Source organism: Eumetopias jubatus, unplaced genomic scaffold, assembly GCF_037043125.1.
Source record: "Eumetopias jubatus isolate StellerSeaLion01/CBP00866 unplaced genomic scaffold, mEumJub1_p1.0 scaffold_8, whole genome shotgun sequence".
Taxonomy (NCBI): domain Eukaryota; kingdom Metazoa; phylum Chordata; class Mammalia; order Carnivora; family Otariidae; genus Eumetopias; species Eumetopias jubatus.
In genome coordinates this window covers 34,053,120-34,071,496 of record NW_028274814.1, presented here as the reverse complement: position 1 = coordinate 34,071,496, position 18,377 = coordinate 34,053,120, and the positions used below count along the sequence as shown (strand labels likewise).

Genomic DNA, 18,377 nt, shown 5'->3' with positions numbered 1-18,377 from the left:
AGCTACCCCATCCCCCAGCTCTGTGGCGGCCTCACGTGACGGTAGCACAAAACACTGCAGCTGGGCAGCCGCTGGACGGGGCAGAGCGCGTTTGGAGCTCTCCAAGGCCCTGTCCCCAGAGTGTTGCCATCTGACAGTTGTCAAACGTGGTACCTCCCTGGGAACCCCCACTCACAGCTTCTCACTGTCAACAGCCTTTTTCCCTGGCCCAGTTGTTGAAAAAAAAAATCGGCAGTTGTTTAACATCACAGTTGCCTGAGGTGACAGTAACAGGGCAAATAAGAAGCTGACCAAAAAGTTTGACAGGCTGGGGATGTGGATGTCCACAGAGGGCTTTGGGAAGGCTCACATACACCCGCAGGACTGTGCACAACTCCGTGCCCAGGGAAGACCAGAGTCGGTCCTGATCTTCCACTTCTGGCTGACCTTGAGGCTCTGCACAGGTGGAAGGTGACAGCTAAGACAGGGTTACACAGTGCCTGGCAGAGCATGAAAGGCATGCCCCAACATGTCCACAGACCCCCTCTGCAAATGCTGGGGATCTCACTTGTTCAAGGCATTTTCTCTTTTTAAAGATTTACTTATTGTTTTAGAGAGTGAGCGAGCAAGTGGGGGGAGGGGCAGAGGGAGAGGGAGAATCTCAAGCAGACTCCCGGGTGAGTACAGAATCCAACATGGGGCTCGATCCCAGGACCTGAGATCATGACCTGAACTGAAATCCAGAGTCGGACGCTTAACCAACTGAGCCACCCAGGCACCCCATGGCTTTTAATTTTTAAGGAAGATGATTTGCCTGTTCACGTAACAGGATTTTAGGGAATGTCTGTAGGTCTGAGTGTGTCTCTTGCATTGTCTTGACATCTTCCATTACCCACTCTGATCCTCTGATTCTTTTGTAAGAACCCTTGTGACTGCATTGGGGCAGATTCAGATAATCCAGCATAATCTCTACGTCTCAAGATCCTTAATTTAATCACACATGCAAAGTCTCTTTGCTCTTTAAGAAAACATGAGTTCCTAGGCTCAGGATGTGGACATCTTTGGGAAGAAGAAGGCATTATCCTTCTTCTTCTTCCCAAAGGACTTAACCTACACAAAGGACTTAACAACAGATTTGAGTTGGCAGAATAATTAATCATTGAGTTTGAAGATAGGTCAATTGAGATGTTCCCATCTGAGGAATAGAAAGAAATAAGAATGAAGTGAAATAAACAGCTTCAGAGACCATCAAGTGACCAATACACCTATAATGGAAGTCCCACAGGAGAGGGGAAAGACAGGGGCAGAAAGAATATTTGAAAAAATAATGACCAAACTTGCCAAATTTCACGGAAAACGTTAGTCTCAATGAACTCTAAGGAGAATAAACATAAAGAGATCTGTACCTAGACACATCTTAATTAAACTGTCAAAAAACAAAGACAAGGAATCTTGAGCACAGCAAAAAAGAAATGCTTCATTCCGTCCAGGGGACCCTCAATAATACTAATAGCTGACTTCTGATTGGAAACTGTGGAGGTCAGAAGGCATCAGGGTGACATGCTCAAAGTGCTGGAAGAAGAGGTCAGCCAAGAAGACAGACATGAAAGGCCAACTGTCCTTCTGGAATGAAGGAGAATATTAGATAGCCCCAGATAAACAAAGACTGAGAAATTGTCACCAGCAGACCTGCCTTGCAAGAAACACATTGGTCATTCAGGCTGAAATGAAAGGACACTAGACAGTAACTCAAATGGTGCTCTCAGTAGATGCAGGGAAAACAATGGGCAAAATCGAACACTCCTTCATGATAAGGACACTCAGCAAACTAGGAGTGGAAGGCAACTTTCTCAACCCAATAAGGGGCATCTACAAACAACTTGCAGCTAACCTCACACTCTATGGTGAAAGACTGAAATCTTTCTCCCTAAGATTTAGAAGAAGACACAGTGTTCTCAGCGCTCTTTCCAACACCGTATTGAAGGTTCTAGCCAAGAAATTAAGCAAGAAAAGTAAGTGGAAGGCAAGTCTTGGAAAGGAAGAAATAAGATGGTCTCTATACACAGATGTGATCTTGTATATAGAAAGTCCTGAGGAATCCACAGGAGACCTACAAGAGCTCATAAACAGTTCCTTTCATTTGGGGTCAGCTGGTTTGTGGAAGGGCACCAAGACCAGTCAATGAGGATGAGCGCTCTTCAGCAAGTGATAGGCCACGTGGATTCCCACGTGCCAAGGGGCAAACCTGCACCCCTACCTCACTTCAGATGTAAAAATTAACCCAAAGCAGATCAGTTACCTAAATGTAAGAGCTTAAACTATACAACCCTTAGAAGGAAACACGGGATTAAATCTTGTTGGCTTTGGGTTAGACAGGAATCTCACTTTCTTAGACATGAAAGCAATAGCATAAACAACAAAAGGGAAAAACAGATAAATTGGGTTTCATCACAGTTAAACACTTGTGCTTCAAAGGATATCAAGAAAGTGAAACAACAGTGTACAGAGTGGGAGGGGGAAAAACTTTTAAAACATTTTTGAAATTTATCTGAGAAGGGACTTGTATCCAAAATATATACAGAAATCTCGTAACTCAACAATAAAAAGGCAAATAACCCAAATTCAGAGTGGGCAAGGGATCTGACAGATATTTTTCAAAAGGAGACATACTAATGACCAATCAGCGTATGAAAAGCTCACCATCATTAGTGATTAGGGAAATGCAACTCGACCGGCAACGAGATCGCACCTGACACCCACTAGGTGGCTGTAATAGCAAAGACAGCTGCTGTTCTATCAAAAGTAACACCGTATCGGTGAGGATGTAGAGGAAACTGGGGTGCTCATGCATCGCTGGTGGGAGTGTAAAGAGATGCAGCCACTTTGGAAAATGGTTTAGAGTTTCTCAAAATGTTAAATATGGGATTATTGGCTGACCTAGCAATTCCACTGCTAGGTATATACTATACCAAGAGAATTTAAAAACTCTGTCTGGGGAAACACCTGTACATGAATGTTTATAGCTGCATTATTCATGATCGTAACAAAGTGGAAACAACCCACGTGTCCATCCATCGATGGATGGATAACAAAATATTCTATCAAGTGGAATATTACTGAGAAATAAGGAATGAAGCTACGACACGGATGAACCTTGACAACGTTACGCTAAGTGAGAGTGGGCGGACACAAAGGGCCACACGGTGTATGGTCGTGTTTACACGGCGGGGCGGGGGGCGGGTAGGCAGATGAGTAGACGTGGGAAGTCGTCCAGGAGCCGGCCAGAACAGGTGGCACAGCATTTCCTTCTGGGTGATCAGGTGTCCGGATCGAGATACTGGGGACACGGCTGTACGACTGTTGGGTGTGGTGCTTAACACTGAGGTGTTGAGTTTGGAGGATATGACTTAAGCATAATAAACAGTAGACCCAGAATTGGGAGAAAGAACAGAGCAGCTGCTTTGTTTTCCTGATTTGACTAGATTTCTCGAAGGGCGAGACTGTATTTGCCGCAACGCAGGTCTTGAGTTCCTTGCATGTGCTGGACTTTATGTCTCTTGCATTTCCGGAAGCACCTAGAAGGCATTCACTGGGGATTCTGACAGCACTTGTTTTGGATTTAACTGCCGTGAGTCATGAGAAATGACGTATTTGCTGCTGAAGGCTGCAGCCTTGACTGTTGACCATCCTGGGCTCCAGGCCAGTAGGAAGCCTCTATTTCATTGTCCTCCTGGCACAGCTCTCTACTCCAGAGCTCATGAAAAATTCTCTGATGGCAGCAAAGAGGGCCATTTTGCACTCCTCAGAAGGGGGGGAAGTGCCCTCCGCCGAGCTGCCTGGCGGGCAGGGGCTGCTGCAGCCGCTGGTGTGGGCTTACCCAGCAGGTGCAGGACAGCTGCTCAGGATGGGTTCCGTTCTCACAGAATCTTTGGCTTCAGCGTTGTTGTAACTTGGACCTTTATGCCGTTCTGTTCCACCGCCGAATCTGTCACCTCCTTGGGACCGGAGATCCACATATTTTTTATTATCTCTCAGGACTGAGCATGGTGCCTTGTCCACAGCAAGGCTCCAGACAGACTGTTGTAGAGCCTGGGAGGTGGGGGGGTCCCTGCGGTGGCCCCTCTAACTGCTTCTCTCTGTGCCCGGTGGAACCCCAGAGTGTTGGGAAGAGGGCGACTCCAGATCGAGTGACAAAAGGGAGCCCCGCCTGCCTCTGGTACTGTAACTGTGGCGTCCTGCCCCTCAGTCCTCTCCCAGCAGCCCCTCCCTTCAGGCTCAGTCGGCCTGTTAGTAGCAGATGAAGGGTTGGCGCGTTAAGGTCACCTGCCCGGGGCTGCACGGTAAAGGCAGGTCTGTGTGGCAACAGTCCCCACTCCCTGGGAGAAAGCAGCTGCGTCCACGTCTGGGGCTGGCCGGGGCGTTCTCCTCCCTCCGTGCCTGGCCTGGTGGGGAGGAGCTTACCATAGGCTTGCCCCCACAATGCAGCCTTGTTCTCCTACTGAGCTCTTTTCTCTTGGAAATGCAATCACGGTCCTTCTTGAGGAGCAGAAATCCCCAGACTCCAGCTTTGAGGCTGGTGGGTAAGGGCGAGACTCAAGCCAGGAACAAGGGACCCTCTGGATCTTTGTGGGGAGAAGGAGATGCAGACAGCAAATTCCAGTCACAGCAAAGGTGGTGGGAGGTCGCCCCGCCCCGGAGCTGAACCGTCTCCTTGACAGTGATGCGCTTTATTCTTTGGCTCCCGCTTCTGAGCACCCGTTTGGGAAGTGTGGCCCCTTCAGACTCCCCGTGCCCCACGGTCGGGACTCCTTGGTGTGTCAGATGAACGCTCACAAATTTCCGCCACCTCTTCTGTCTGTGGCGGGGTGTGCAGGTGCCTGCCCACCGGGAGATGCCCCAGACGGTCCCACCGCCAGGCCCAGGGCCGCCGGCTCGCACACAAATCCCCTCTGCGTGGGCACGGCTTCTCACAGTCACAGCTTCTGGGGGTCCTCAGGGGACTGTGCCCTGCGGCTCCTGCTGGCTGCAATGCTCATCACGGGTACTCATGGCTTCTCTCCACCCTCGTCACTGCAGCCGCCTTGGTTGGCTCTGCCTGTGCTGTTGGTGCCCACAAATGGGGACCCACTGTGGACACCAGGAGGCCCGCCTAGTGGAGGGCCTGAGACCCTACTCACCATGCTCTTATGAAGCTACAGTTGCTGGGCGTGTCCATTATGGCCGCACAAGGCATGGTGTCACCCCCCCAGGGCCACACACGCTCCGTCCTGGGCCCGTCGCAGCCATCGTGACAGTCAGGGTCCATTTCCCTCACCAGTGCGATCCCTCCGTTTCCTGTTGGCCCACGGGCAGACAGGGCAGCCACAGCCGCTGTAAGACCTGCGTCCCCCCGCTGGGCGTCCCCCTGAGTTGCAGCTTGAGAAGCACAAATCTCGGAGAGTCTAATGGGACTGTGGGGAGCTGGTCCACCCCTACCCCGCTGGACTCCAGAAGCATGTCTTCTGCCGGGTGGGGACACCCCCATGCAGTGGCCGCTGGCTTCGAGGGTCCACTACCTCTTGGATGATGGCGCCCTGCCCTGTGCCTCAGCTGCGTCTGCAAGACTCCATCTAGCCACCCTGTCCGTCCGTCTGTCTGTCTGTGTGGCGGGGCTGGCGTCACATGGGGCCCTTGGCCCGAGGTGGCCCATCCCGTGAGGTCACTCCGCGTGCCTGGATGGGGTTTGGCTAAGGCACCACGGGCGGGAAAGGCAAACCCACATGCAGACTATGGATTAGTTCCCCTCGGGATGGATGGTTGCCCTCCCCCGGGAAGCAGGATCGTGGTGTCCCATGAGCCGGCTGTGGGCCCTGCGGTGCTGGCGGGCAGCGGTTGGCTGAAATCCCCCAGCTGCGCCGTCCACCTGCAGTGGACGCTCTCTGGCCGGCACTGGTCAGGAGAGTCACTTAGTGTCCACCCCAGAAGCCCTCCCACTTCCTGTTTGTCCCAGGTTTGAACTTCCAACCCTCCCGACCAACCAGGTGAGCCTTTGTCTTCACTCACTAGTCCGTAGGTTCTCTCCACACCAGGTGGATCTCAGGTTCACTGCCTGAAGCTTGTGCATGGGGCTCTCCTCTTACAGTCTCCTGAGCCAGTTCCTTACAGTGAGCCTCTGTCTGTATGCACACATCGTACTGGCTCTGTTTTTCGGAGAACTCCAACTGAAATGGTGGGAAGAACGGCATGAGCAGAGACGCAGGAATGTCCAGTGCGTGAGGGTGTGAAGCAGCTGCGTGTTATTAGAGCACGTGAATTCTGGGAGTCTGGTCTCCCGGGGGCTGCATTTGGTGTCTAAAAGATAATGGATGTCTTCCCTATCCAAGTGTGCACACATCCAAGTGTGCAAGTGGTCAGCACACTTGGGGAGGTGGGGAGAGGCCCACACTGTGAACCAGCAGAGCCACCACCCCCCTCTGCCTCCACCCCTCCTGGCTGGTCCAGCTGACCTGCTGTCCTCGCCACCAGCTGGTATTTGATGTTGTGGGGGGTACATTGCCATTTATCTTAAAATGAGCCATTTTGGGTGACCCAAACTGAAAGTAACGAGGCCTGCTTTGTCAAAGGTGAGCCTGCGCCGTGATTCAAAATGCTCTGTAGCACTGCTGTACCCAAGCCCGCGCAGGACCGACAGCCCCGGCAAGCTGAGCGCCCGGCTCGTGCAGCCAATTCCAAATCGGAGGGGCTGTGGGGTGGGTAGGCCGTCCAGGCCCCTCTTGTTTTCCTGTTCACCCTCCGTCTCTGTGGGTGAAACTCACTTGGGAGAGTGCATTTCTGTCACCAAGTTAACGCCAGCTGAAGGGACCTGCGTGAGTCTCTCTGGCACGGACACAGGCGTGAAGGATCATAGCGCTTGCCCAGTCCCGTGGCTCCTCAGACGTCATGCGTACCCATCACATTTTAAGAATCAGAATAGCCTCTAGTTACTTTCCTTGGGAAACACGCACTTAGTGTTTCCTGAGACAATATATCATCAACTTCATGTTTTATAAAAGAAATTCTTACCAAGAAAGGACGATGGCCACAGAGGAGAGCTGCCGTGAGGCGAGCGCAGCTGGGACTTGGATGGCTTGGAGAGTGATTTGGGTAGACTCACAGGACCATCAGTTTTGAGGAGATTACCAAGGACCAGACGATTTATTTCCGAGGCAAGCGGCCCTTCTCTGGCCGGAGGGTGTCCTCCAGGAGCGAGAGTGCTCATTGGGTGCTGGCCGAGAGTCCCTTCTGGGACACACCAAGACCAGTGAACGGTCCCTGCCACCAGACATCCAGACTCCCAAACTCAGAACGTGTGGGACAAGTTATGCTCTGATGCATTTGTGACTTGTCTTGAACCTTCCTTACACTCAGACCTGCTATCTTCTTTCCTGGTAACTATGGCCCCAACTCTTGTCTCTGTTGGGGGTAACTTACTGCAAGACCCCCCTCCCCTAACCCAAGGGTGAGGGAATGTGTCGGAACAGCCCTGGGGGGTCCGCAGACCTGAGGTCTGCTGTGTCCTCCCTGGAGCAGAGCCTCCCTGTGGTTCGTGGGAAGTAAGGGCAGACTGAACAGGATGTAAGACGCCCCCGCGCCCCGGCCCAAAGGCAGGTGGATGAGAGGAACGCTTCCAAACAAACAGTGTTGTCTATGGTCACTTGGACTGTAGCCTGCCGGTGCTGTGGCCAGCATACTGGTAGTTCTGCTCCACGCCTGGTGGGGCAGGTGGAATGGGCAGCCCCCTGAAAGGGACAGAATGCTCAGATGGACTCTGCAGTGTTGAGCCCATGCAGACTCCTGTAGGGCCGAGGCCGTACACAGCCTGAGTGATGTTTTAGGTCCGTATCCATCTGGCTTAGTATTCTATGAGGAAACTGTCAGCCATGCCTGTATTTCACATGCTAGGGCAAATTTGGGAGGGGGACTCAGAACATCTTCAATATTTGCAGTACTTTAACCTTTCTAAGCACCATGACCCTGAGTCTGTGGAGTCCGCTAGCGGCCCCCAGAGGCAGGGGCTGACAGTTGTCCGCACCCTCAACAGTCAGGTAATAACCTGTTGCCCTGAGAGCCATAAGGGTAGCTGCTCACCCCGCTGAGCCCGCTGATGCACGTAATCGTAGGAGGAAGTAGATTTTGGAGTGGACATGATGTTTCTTTGCAGTGGGTGCACCCTCTGGGAACTCTCCCTACACCCACATGCGGCATTCAGAGACCCCCCCAGGGCCCTGCTTGAGGAAAGACGCCCAACAAGCCAGGGAAGCACAATTTTACTCCCTGTTTTTATTCACTTAACAGAAACATTCACTTATCAGATATCACTGAAGTGCGATTTACAGAACTTAGAGGCAAATTAACATGTAAATTAATACTTTAAGGTTTTGGATTTTTTTTTTACAAATATTACAAATGTACATCCAATATTGCCATTCATTCATGCTTTTTATGTACATACCTTTGCTTAAGAATTACTATATATTAAGTTCATTTGCTTAAAAAAATGCTGAAAATTAGCTGAAAACTAACTGGGCACTGCTGGGAAAGTGTTTTTTTGTTTGTTTTTTATTGATGCTTATCCTGCAGAGTGGTAGAAATCCAGTGCCGGCATGAAACGAGGCCGTGGAATCCGATCATTGTACTTTATCATCTCTGCAAGTCTGATTTGCAACAATGAGCTGGGAAATAAGGTATTTCTTTCTCCAGGGGCTGACACTGTCTGCGGTCCCCGGTGGGAGTGCTGTTGTTTGTTCTGACTTTCTGGAGACCTGGCTCAGACTAGTGGACATGTTCCAGGGGTCCAAAAAAAGACTCCAGTAAATCCTCCTGGCCTGGAAGTCACAAGAACCCTCAAGGTCAGCGCGGCGGAGCTCAGGGGTACACGGGCCTGAGACTGATTCTCGGCTGTACCGGGGAACCACAGGTGTAGAGTAGGGAGGAACAGGCACTGAAACAGGGAAGAGGGAGGTGAGGGAGAGGAAGATAAGGGGCAAAACCAGAGGCAGCCCTTTTGGGAGGTAAGCAATGGTGGCAATGGGTCACGTATCTATCTCCTGGTTCCCAGAACTGAGAGGTGCCCCCCTGCTCCAGGCCACCTCTCCAACAACCTGCATGTTTTGCATCTGTCTCTGCTTCTTCATCCCCCCCAACCCTTTATTTGATTCAGAATCTGTGGGAAACGTTTGACAGGAGCCAGCAAGCTCCCTGTGTGGCCAGCACAACTCTTTGGGCAGGGCCGCGGACAGCTGCAAGCACGCCCCAGCTCCGGCGCCACTCCCACACAGGAGGCCCTGTGCCTGGGAGGGCACAGAACCCCAGTAGGACCCCAGACCGGCCGGCTTGTCCCTGCTAAGTGCCGCCGGATGGTGGTACCGCCGTTCCTGAAACACAGAGCTTTAAATCTTTCACTCTGTCCATGAGCTTCGGCTAGAACTCGAAGCTGGGACAGCCTCCGCAAGTGTGTCGGGCAGTGGCCCTTCCTGACCCCGGGGGTTACGGCTCCGCAACCCCCACCAGGGAAGGTGCTGGACGAGCCAGCAAAGGCTGCTGAGTGTTAGCGGAAACTTCCGTCAACAGAGGTGGTAGTCCTGACTTCCCTTTGGTCTTTATTAGGAAGGAATATTTATTGTGTTTTGGGCCAATTAGATGATTTCATTAGAATGGCTTCTTAAAAAATGGTTGTAGAAGTTTCCCTAAATTAAAAATGTCTAAGTTTCAAATGTCTTTTTAAATTTTTTAAAACAAGATACTATAGACACATCTTGAAATTTATAATCTAAAAATAGCATTTCATCAAAATACTCTAACTATTCTATTCTGGGCATCGATATACCATGTATTTACTGTTTATGGCTCTCCAGACGTGGTAAACACTATACCAAAAAAAACCCAAACCCTCAAAACAACCATTTAACTTTATTAAGAACAGCTTCCTGTGAAAAGGAAATTATATGAGAAATTACGTGGGAGAAACTCAACTTGATGTTTCCGAGGAACAGCAAGACTCACAAAATCAGTAGTGACGTGAAGGTATATACAGACTTGAAGAGACCCAGAGGTATAAAATGGAACAATAGTTAGAGACCTGCAAATCCTTTCCTGGGCAGAAACCAAAACCAAAGAAGCCCTGGCTCCAGTCCCTTGCAGTGGAACCGCGTGCTAGGCACGGGCAGGCGGAGCTCCATGGCCGGTGACCTTCCCCCTCCGGCTGCGTGCTGTGGACGCTGACCTTGTGGCCAGAGCCAGGCGGGAGGCCGTGCACGGCTCACCTCCCCTCAGGGAAGGCAGTGTGTGCTTCGAGGCGGGTACCAGTGGAGTCGACCTGATCTGGACTTGAGTAGCGGGGCTGGGTAGATGTGCAGACACGGCACAGGACGTGGGAAGACTGAGGACTCGGAGCCACCGCGTCTGACGCACGTGCGGACAGGCACCAGCAGGCTCCTGCCTCCGCTCTATGGGTCTTGCCTCTGTTGCCTTCGGGCGCCAGGAGGTGGCCCCACGGTCATGTGCCCGAGGTGCGCTCTCCTATGCGCTCTCCTATGGGCTCCTCCCAGGACTCAGACCAATCCGAAAATGCAGGGTTGGCCTGGCCTCCAGCAGTGTTGGGTGCTGCTTGAAAGCCCAAAGTAGATCCTCAGGCTCCCCTGCGACCTCGTGTCTGGGCCGGCATCACCTGTCCCCCCAGCCACGGCAGGTGCCACTTCTGAGCCCTGTGACCTGGCCTCCTGATGGTGACCCGGCCCTGCCGTCCTGCCTTCCCTGCCCCTTGTGCCTCTCCATCCCCGCTCCTGGACAGGCAGCTCCGGCCAAGCTCAGCCTCTCAGACGCACTTCCCGCTGCCTTGGAAACGCCCTCTCGCGACAAAGCTCCTGCGCCTCTCCTTCGCCTCTCCTTCCGGGATGTCCCTGCTGACCGAACAGACAAGTCCTTACACTTTCTTCAGAAGTAGATATTTTGGTGGAGTTTAGGTTTTTCTGGAGGGCCAGTGCCTCAGGCGAGATGAACGGTGACCAAGTAGCTGCAGCTGAGGCGTCACGGGAGTGCCCGATATGGGGTAGGTGGTGCCGTCCAAGGCCCTGCAGTCTGGTGGTACGGCTGGTCCTGCGGTGTGTGGATGGGCCCAGCCGCCTCTGTCCTGGGGCGGCTGCTGCTAATGCTGTCTCCTCGCTCTGGAAGGGGCATTGTTTGGAGTGCAGGGACAGAAGCAGGGGCTCAGAACGGGAGCAGTTCCAGCGGGAATCGACCGTGTGTCCGTGGAGAAATCTGACCCTATAGGAAGTCCCGAGAAGAGTTGGTTTCCATAGTAACACCTCTACTTCTTGTCCCACAACAAATATCTAAAACTCATCTTGGCTCATTTTTGCCTCATCATACCCGCGATCTCTCCTTGAACGTGTGCAGCACGATGTCACCCTCCCGCGTCTTGGGCTGTGTGCAGTCCCGTGTTCTCGTCAGGGTGTGCACCCATGGCTGGCAGCTGGAAGTTTCACCAGGAAGCCCTTACCCCAGAGCGGGCTACTCCGGAGCGTGGCCATGCGGCCCAGCGAGTTTCAGATGTGGACCTTTCGCGGGAGAAATTAGAGGCTTGTCAGTAGCATGATGGGTGTTAGAGATGAGTTCTTGGTGGTCAAAGCGCACAGTTCAAGGTACCAGGACGGGCTGCAGGCGTGTGAGAGGGTGCCTGCCCCTCCAGCGCTTGGCCGTGCGGCCCCACCGTCCTCTTAGAGTGGGTGCCAGGGGCCAGATCCCAAATGGTCTGGGTGTCTGACGCCTGCTCTGAAGGGGACAGAATCCAGCCTCTTGCGTCTCAACAGCTGCTGTGAGTGATTTGTTTCAATCATGCAAGATGGAGACCGGGGAACCTAAAGCAGTGGAGAGCCCCGAGGAAAGGTTGTTGTGGATTTGACACAGACTTAGCTAAGCAGTCAGGGCGTGGTCTGGGACTTGTTTCCTTGTTACCTGGTAAGGAGGTGTGGTGGTCACTAACTTCGGATGCATCTGCCACGGACGTGGTCAGCGGCTGTGGGCACCTGCCGTGGAGCCTGTGCTGGGCCTGGGACGGGTGCGGTGGTCTGCGGCGGTCTGCGGCACTCGGTCCTGGAGCCCCTGTGTCCTACGTCTCAGCTCAGTGGCGTGCTGCGCGAAGGGTCTTCATGTCCCTGGTCCTAGTTGAGGGGTTCTTCAATATTGCGCATCTCAGATCCGCTTTGAAAGGAGGTGGAGTAAAAACTGAAGTGAATAATGGGGATGGTAGAGCGTCCTGTTGGCTTCTTTGGGGAGGAGCCCATGGCTTTTCTCTTCGTTGTGGCTTTTCCTGAAGTATCGTGCTACTGAGAACCGGACGCGGCACTGGAGGTGGGAGGGGCGCCCAAGGCTCCGCGTGAAGGCTGCACCTAAGACCCTTCAGCCTGCACGGAAGCTTTCCCGTGGACACACCAGGGAGAGACGTCGGGCCGCACCTGTGCCTTCAGGTCTGGGGGGCGTCTGGGTTCTGACAATGTGGGAGCAGCTCCTACGTTGAGTCTAGTTGCCCACGGAACACTGACCACGCGAGTGCTTCCAGAACACCAAAGGGAAATAGGTGCGGGGAGCCAGTGAGCACCACCTGCCGCCCCACGCACGCTCACGCACGCCCTGCCTGGTCCGGGCGCTCGCCCTGCTCCGGGAACACTGGAGTCTGGTGGCTCAGAGAGTCAGTAGAAACTGGTCTTGCTCGGGCGGCTTCCTCACCCAGGTGCCCAGCCCGGCCTTCTGGAATGCCTTGAACAGCTGCTGTTTGACAGACTGGTAGGTGCCCGCCCCCCGCTTGGCCTCAAAGTACATGGACGGCGTGTCTCCGTGGCTCGGGATCCGCGTGCTCAGCTGTGGGGCAGGAATAAGACAAGTGAGCCGGACAGACAGAAATGCCGGGGCCCCTACACAAAACACGGCTCCTGGCCGCCTTCCCTTCTCTCTTACCATGAAACGGAAAAGTGACATGGCAGAGAGTAACACGCGTGAAATTTGCCCCAAAGGAGCTTCCTTAATTAAGCGTTCTCACCGCGCACAGTGACTGGGTGGATGGGCGCGCTAACTAGCTTGCTTGTGGTGGTCACTTCACAGTGTGCACGCGTCAGGATGTCATGTTACCCGCCCTAAGTCTGTCCAGTGTTAGTTATGTGTCAGTCTTACCCAGTGAAGGGGTGAGCCCCATCCGGCAACCCTGAGACATATACCAGGGCTGCTCGGCAAGAAGCGTGAGTGTGCAGCAAACAAAACACGTGTAACTTGCCTGCTATTAAACAAATACACTGTGCAGAGTTTTCCTTTTGGGGAAGGATCTGGGGCTGAGGTTGGGTGGGGGTGGGGGGTGGCGGGGATGCTGGTGGCACTGAAGCAGCCTCGGGCAGGTGGGCGATGGGGGAGTTGGTGTTCTCCTGCCACCAGTCAGGAACCCGGTGGAACTGACCAGCTCCTCTGTCGTGTTTCTGGGCCAGTACCTGGCAAGGCCCTGAGGCCAGGGCAGGCAGGGACTGCACTGTGGAGAGGCCAGGGGTGCGGTGAGCAGGGGCGGGAGGCCCGAATCCCCTGGAGGGCCCTGCCCACGTGTTGGCAGCCTCACCCTGAGCAGGTGCAAGGGGCCCTTTTAGGGAGGGAATCGTTTAGGAAGACAGAATCGGTAGTGTTCTCTGACTCGGGTCCCTGCAGTGTGTAGACGAGGGAAGCGTGGATGGCGCCCGAGTGGGCGGGGGGGCGGCCAAGGCTGTGTGCTCAGGACAGGCCCAGGTCCCGTGGGTGGCTCGTGGCAGCCGCACAAGTCGCCCCATACAGAGGGCGACAATGTCCGGGGTCCTCTGGGTTGAAAGAAATGTTGATCTTAAGGGTCAGTGTGTCTGTCCTGTTCTTCTGGTTGACACATGAGCCCCAACAGCCCTGCTCCTGTTTGGAGTTGCTGCTGATAAAGACGTATGGGAGCAGCTAGCACACAGCTGCTTTTATGGGTTTATGTTTTCCTAACTCCTCTGTTTTTGTTTGTTTGGTTCTGCCACAGTCTGCTATGCTTTGGAAACATGTGGAATTCTATATCTCAGCTTAAATCTGGAAATGCAGTAACCATCTTTATTTATCGAGGAGGAAGCTCAGAACTGTAGTAGAAATGCACAGCTTTGGGGTCAGGAGAAGAGCTTTGACCTCCCGCCTGGCATTCGCTCCCCGTGTCTTTCCAGGGAAGCCTCTTGCTTTCTTTGTACCTCAACTGGGAGTAATACCCACGTCAGGAGCTTTCTCTGAACTTTCCCTACGATGCCCTACGTGCGGCAGCTCGTGCCCTGTCTGAGAGACCTCTAGGGCCACGGCCCAGAGTCCACGGCTGCTGGCCAGGGGCCCCCGGTGCAGCGGCCGCGTTGCCAGTCTGCAGGGGGCCGGGGAGAAGGAAACAGAGTAGGAGCGCTCTTGTGCCATGTGTCACCCTCGCTCAGACCAGTGTGCCATGTGTCACCCTCGCTCAGACCAGTGTGCCATGTGTCACCCTCGCTCAGACCAGTGTGTGCCATGTGTCACCCTCGCTCAGACCAGTGTGTGCCATGTGTCACCCTCGCTCAGACCAGTGTGCCATGTGTCACCCTCGCTCAGACCAGTGTCAGCTTCCTGGGGGCCCCTCCCTGTGTCTGCCCGCCGGGAGCCGAGGGTGGCTGGGCTGGCCTCCCCCAGAGCGGAGCCATACCTTTCCATAAAGCCTCGCCCACCGCGCCGAGAACACGTGCTTGCAGAGCCGCGACGAGCCCCCGCAGCTCCTCTTCCCGGTGGTGCCGTCGATAACCTCCACGTCCGCGTTGCCCATCACCCAGTTCACGCTGAAGTGCGGAGACTTCCCCGGCTGGCGTGCCTCGGCGAGGCTCACTCCTGTCAAGAGAGAAAGTGCACAGCCAGGCGTCAGGGTGCCCGGCCCGCGCAGGGCCCCCGCGGCTGGCTGCTGGGAGATCAGGCCTGGGTTTGCCCCGCTGCCCATTTTCACACGGAACTTGGGACTTTTACCTTGGAAGTTGTTATGGTCCCAGACAGGCCCTGAGGGCTATCGTTTTGCTTAAGGAGATTGAAAAAGCTCTAATGCAAACTAGAGAGACCTAAGAGCATACGCTAATGAACAAGCGATGTGATCCCAGAAACAGCAGTGGCTTCCGAAGTTTTGCGGCCCGTTCTGAAATGAAAACACGCGTCCCCGTGTTCATTAGTTATGGAGGATTTCAGGATGATGGCGGCGGGTCCCAGGGACTGCGCTGGACACCGAGTACTGCCCTGAGGCCGGTCCCATGCACGGGGCCCCCGGAATTTTCAGAGCAGCCCTTCTTCCGCAGTCTGTCCTTGTCAGCTTGTGCACCGGTTTCCGTCGGGACGACTCAGCCCCGGTAGCCCCAGTCCTAGCGTACAGGAGAGAAGGGGGCACTTGGCGTTCCTACTTGGGGGCAGCAGCCTCTGACCGCCGCCTGGTCTCCGTACCGCCCACGGCCTGAGTCTGCTGGGGGGCCCTCGCTGGCTTTCCCCCCGCCGTCCTGCAGCACTGCTCCATCTGCCCTCGGAAGGTGACCTCAGGGAAGGAATGTGAGGCACCAGTGGGCGGGAGGAAAGGCCCCAACATGCCGTGGAGCTGCGGACTTCGGGGTGCTGCTCTGCGCACAGCAGTGTGGGAGCAGCCCAGCTGGGCAGAGGAGGCCCCAGCCCTGCGGTTCGCCTCGGTGACGGCCTTCTTGTGGGATATTCCGTTCCTAGCCCCACTGCCCCTTCTCACAACCCCTTCCCAGAGCCAGCGCCACTGGAGCACCCCTCCTCCGGGCCCACACTGCTTGCCGCTCTGCACGGAGACACCGCCATGCACCTGGGCAGGAGGGGGCCGAACTGGCAGCTCCGCTGTGGTGTCACGAAGGGTGCAGCTGGCCCTGGGGGGCCTGCAGCAGATGTGAGGGAGTGAGCCCTGTGTCCAGGGGCAGCCCAGCACCCCAGACCCTCCTGGAGGGCAGCTGTCCCATCAGCTCTCACCGGCAAAGCCACAGATCCAGGTCCTCCTGCGGCCCCCGGCGTGCCCACCACCCAGGGGCTTCCTGCCATCTGCACACATGCCGTCCGAGTCTGCATGCTGCAACAGCCTAACTCCCGACCACAGTCACCCGGCAACTGTCTCCTGGTCACGGATGGGCAGTGCCAGGCGTCCTGGGCTAATTCCAGCCAGGTCACCAGGTCATCACGTTCCCGTTCCTTGAAGCAGTTCCCTCTGGCAGCCGCCCACACAGAGAGCTGGGCAGGGGGACGGTCTGGCCCGTGGGCCATGAGACGGCCCTGCTGGGCAGAGGGAGGCAGTGGCCAAGGTCAGGAGTGACCAGACACAAAGAGAGGCGTGCCGGCCGGGTCCCTCCACCCTCCTCCCCCCGCCCTCTGCTCTCGGACCCTCCCTCCCCTGCCCCTTTGTCTCCGGACCGGGGAGGGAGAGTGCACAATCCTGCTTCTCCACCCCTCTGCACATGGGGAGAGCCTCCGAGGACACGTGGATGTCCACGTCACACCTGGCTCCCTGTGTGTCCTCTCTGCTGTGGAAAGTGCCCCACTTGCACATAGATGCCTGCTTGGAGAGGCCCGGCTGCAGCCCTGGCAGGGCGTCCACACACGGATCCAGCTCCGCACACAGACACGGGCAGAGAGAAAAGGCACTGGCTGGTGGATAGCCCCCCGGCCGCCCAGCCCTGACCCACCTTCTCTGCAGCTCGGGTCCCAGCTGGTTGGTGTGTGTGCTGAAGCAGAGAAGTGTGTGGGGAGGGAAGTAGAGGCTGTAAATCACAATGACTCCATAAATCACAGTATGAAAATTGTCGATTTCCAACTGTAATGGCCCTATCAACGACCATGTGCGTCGTGAAATGAGATTGTAGGTCCAGCCACGGTCTTCCACGTCACCTCTGTGGCCAGTGGAAAACGTGGGGTGAGATCCGCGTTGACTCAGGAAGCAGCCCCAGCCCTGCTTTTGCGCCTGGTTTGCTGTTCCATCCACCGTTCTGTTCCTTCCTGTGCTCTCGGTAGCGACAGCGTCTCGTTGGAGGCCTGCCTTTGTCAGGGGAAGGGATGAGGGCCAGCTCTGGTTGGTGGGGAGTCCCCCACGTTGTGGGGACCACGGTGCCCCACTGAGATTGCACGGACCTTTCCCATTGTCATTATGAGCGGGATGGCCTTCTCACCTCCTGCTGTCCTGGGAGTGGAGGAAGCAGCCCACACATTGGGGTCAGAGTCCCTTCTGTGTGAAGCAGATTTGGCTTCACGTATGTGCAGTTGATTATTGTGTGTCCTTGGGGCTCTAGGTTTCAGGGTTCCCTCCCTTAGTCTTTTGCTTGGGAGAAAAGTTCCCAAAGCAACCTGCAGGATCGACAGTTTCCCCCCTTCCTCCCTCCCTGCTTTCTGTCTCTTTGCTTCTGTCCCTGAATCTACCCTAGAGAGGCCGCACCTTCGTGTTTACGAAATCTTTGTGCCAGTGGTACACGTGGGCGGCACCGTCGGGATTGACTGTCGAGTTCGTCGCAGGGACGCTGACTCGACCGTGCAAATTGGTCAGCGCGCAAGGAAAGATGGTCATTTCACAGAACGTCCGTTGGTCTAAACCCACAGGCCAGACAGAGTGCAGGCAGGAGGCCCAGGGTGAGGGGAGCTCGTTTATGAGCCACACGCTCAGGGCGGGTCACGCTGTCTGTCCTCGGAGGGAGGGACGAGCGGCCTGGGGCGGGCAGGAGGCTGTGGCCAGCACAAGCTGTTCCTGCTGCCTGTGTTGGGTTGCCCCGTGTTTCAGGATGGCGCTCCCACCTGCTCCCCGTTCCGCACCACACTCACGGGTGCCCTTCAGGAGGCGTGTTACAACGCCTCCTTCCATGTCTGCCTGTCTGTCCTTTACTCACTCATCTTGGCCCGAGGCAAACACTTGTTTCTAAGGAGCCTCCTGCGCGTATCTGAGTGATCTCATTCGTTATGTCCTGGTTTCGTAATTTGAAATCGGCTTCCCAGGAGCCATGCACGGCCTAGTGGCCAGATGGGGAGCTCGTGCAGCCTCCCCCCTCCAGGCCCAGGACAACGAGCTTCTGAGTGTTGCTGCCAGATGTCCTGCGTTACGGGGAGACATGTCTCCTCCTCCCAGGAAGGAGCATCTGGACTGCATTTACTTTTCCTCCCATTGGCTGGAAGTTGTCAAAGTAAGAGAGGCACAAATTCCTGGGATCGTTCTTCTGGAAGCAGACATCCAATGACTGAAGATAAAAACCAAGCCTCAAGTTCAAGTTCAAGTGCATACTGTACTTGAGTCCTAGACATCACCTGCTACCACCGGCTTTCATCATCATCCTTGAGATGGTAACACATTGGCACATTATACAGATCCAGGC

At 55.0% G+C, this 18,377-nt stretch overlaps 1 protein-coding gene across 1 annotated transcript in view; it reads right to left on the bottom strand.

The window, feature by feature from the left end:
* Positions 1-12,539: 12,539 nt before the first annotated feature.
* ADARB2 (adenosine deaminase RNA specific B2 (inactive)) overlaps positions 12,540-18,377 on the bottom strand; it is a 403,986-nt gene continuing 398,148 nt past the window's right edge. The window contains exons 9-10 of the mRNA XM_028114708.2: positions 14,693-14,871; positions 12,540-12,852 (exon numbers count right to left, since the gene is read on the bottom strand). Coding sequence (XP_027970509.1) covers positions 12,676-12,852; positions 14,693-14,871 — 356 coding nt within the window. The 3' untranslated portion in view covers positions 12,540-12,675. The remainder of the gene's footprint in view (positions 12,853-14,692; positions 14,872-18,377) is intronic.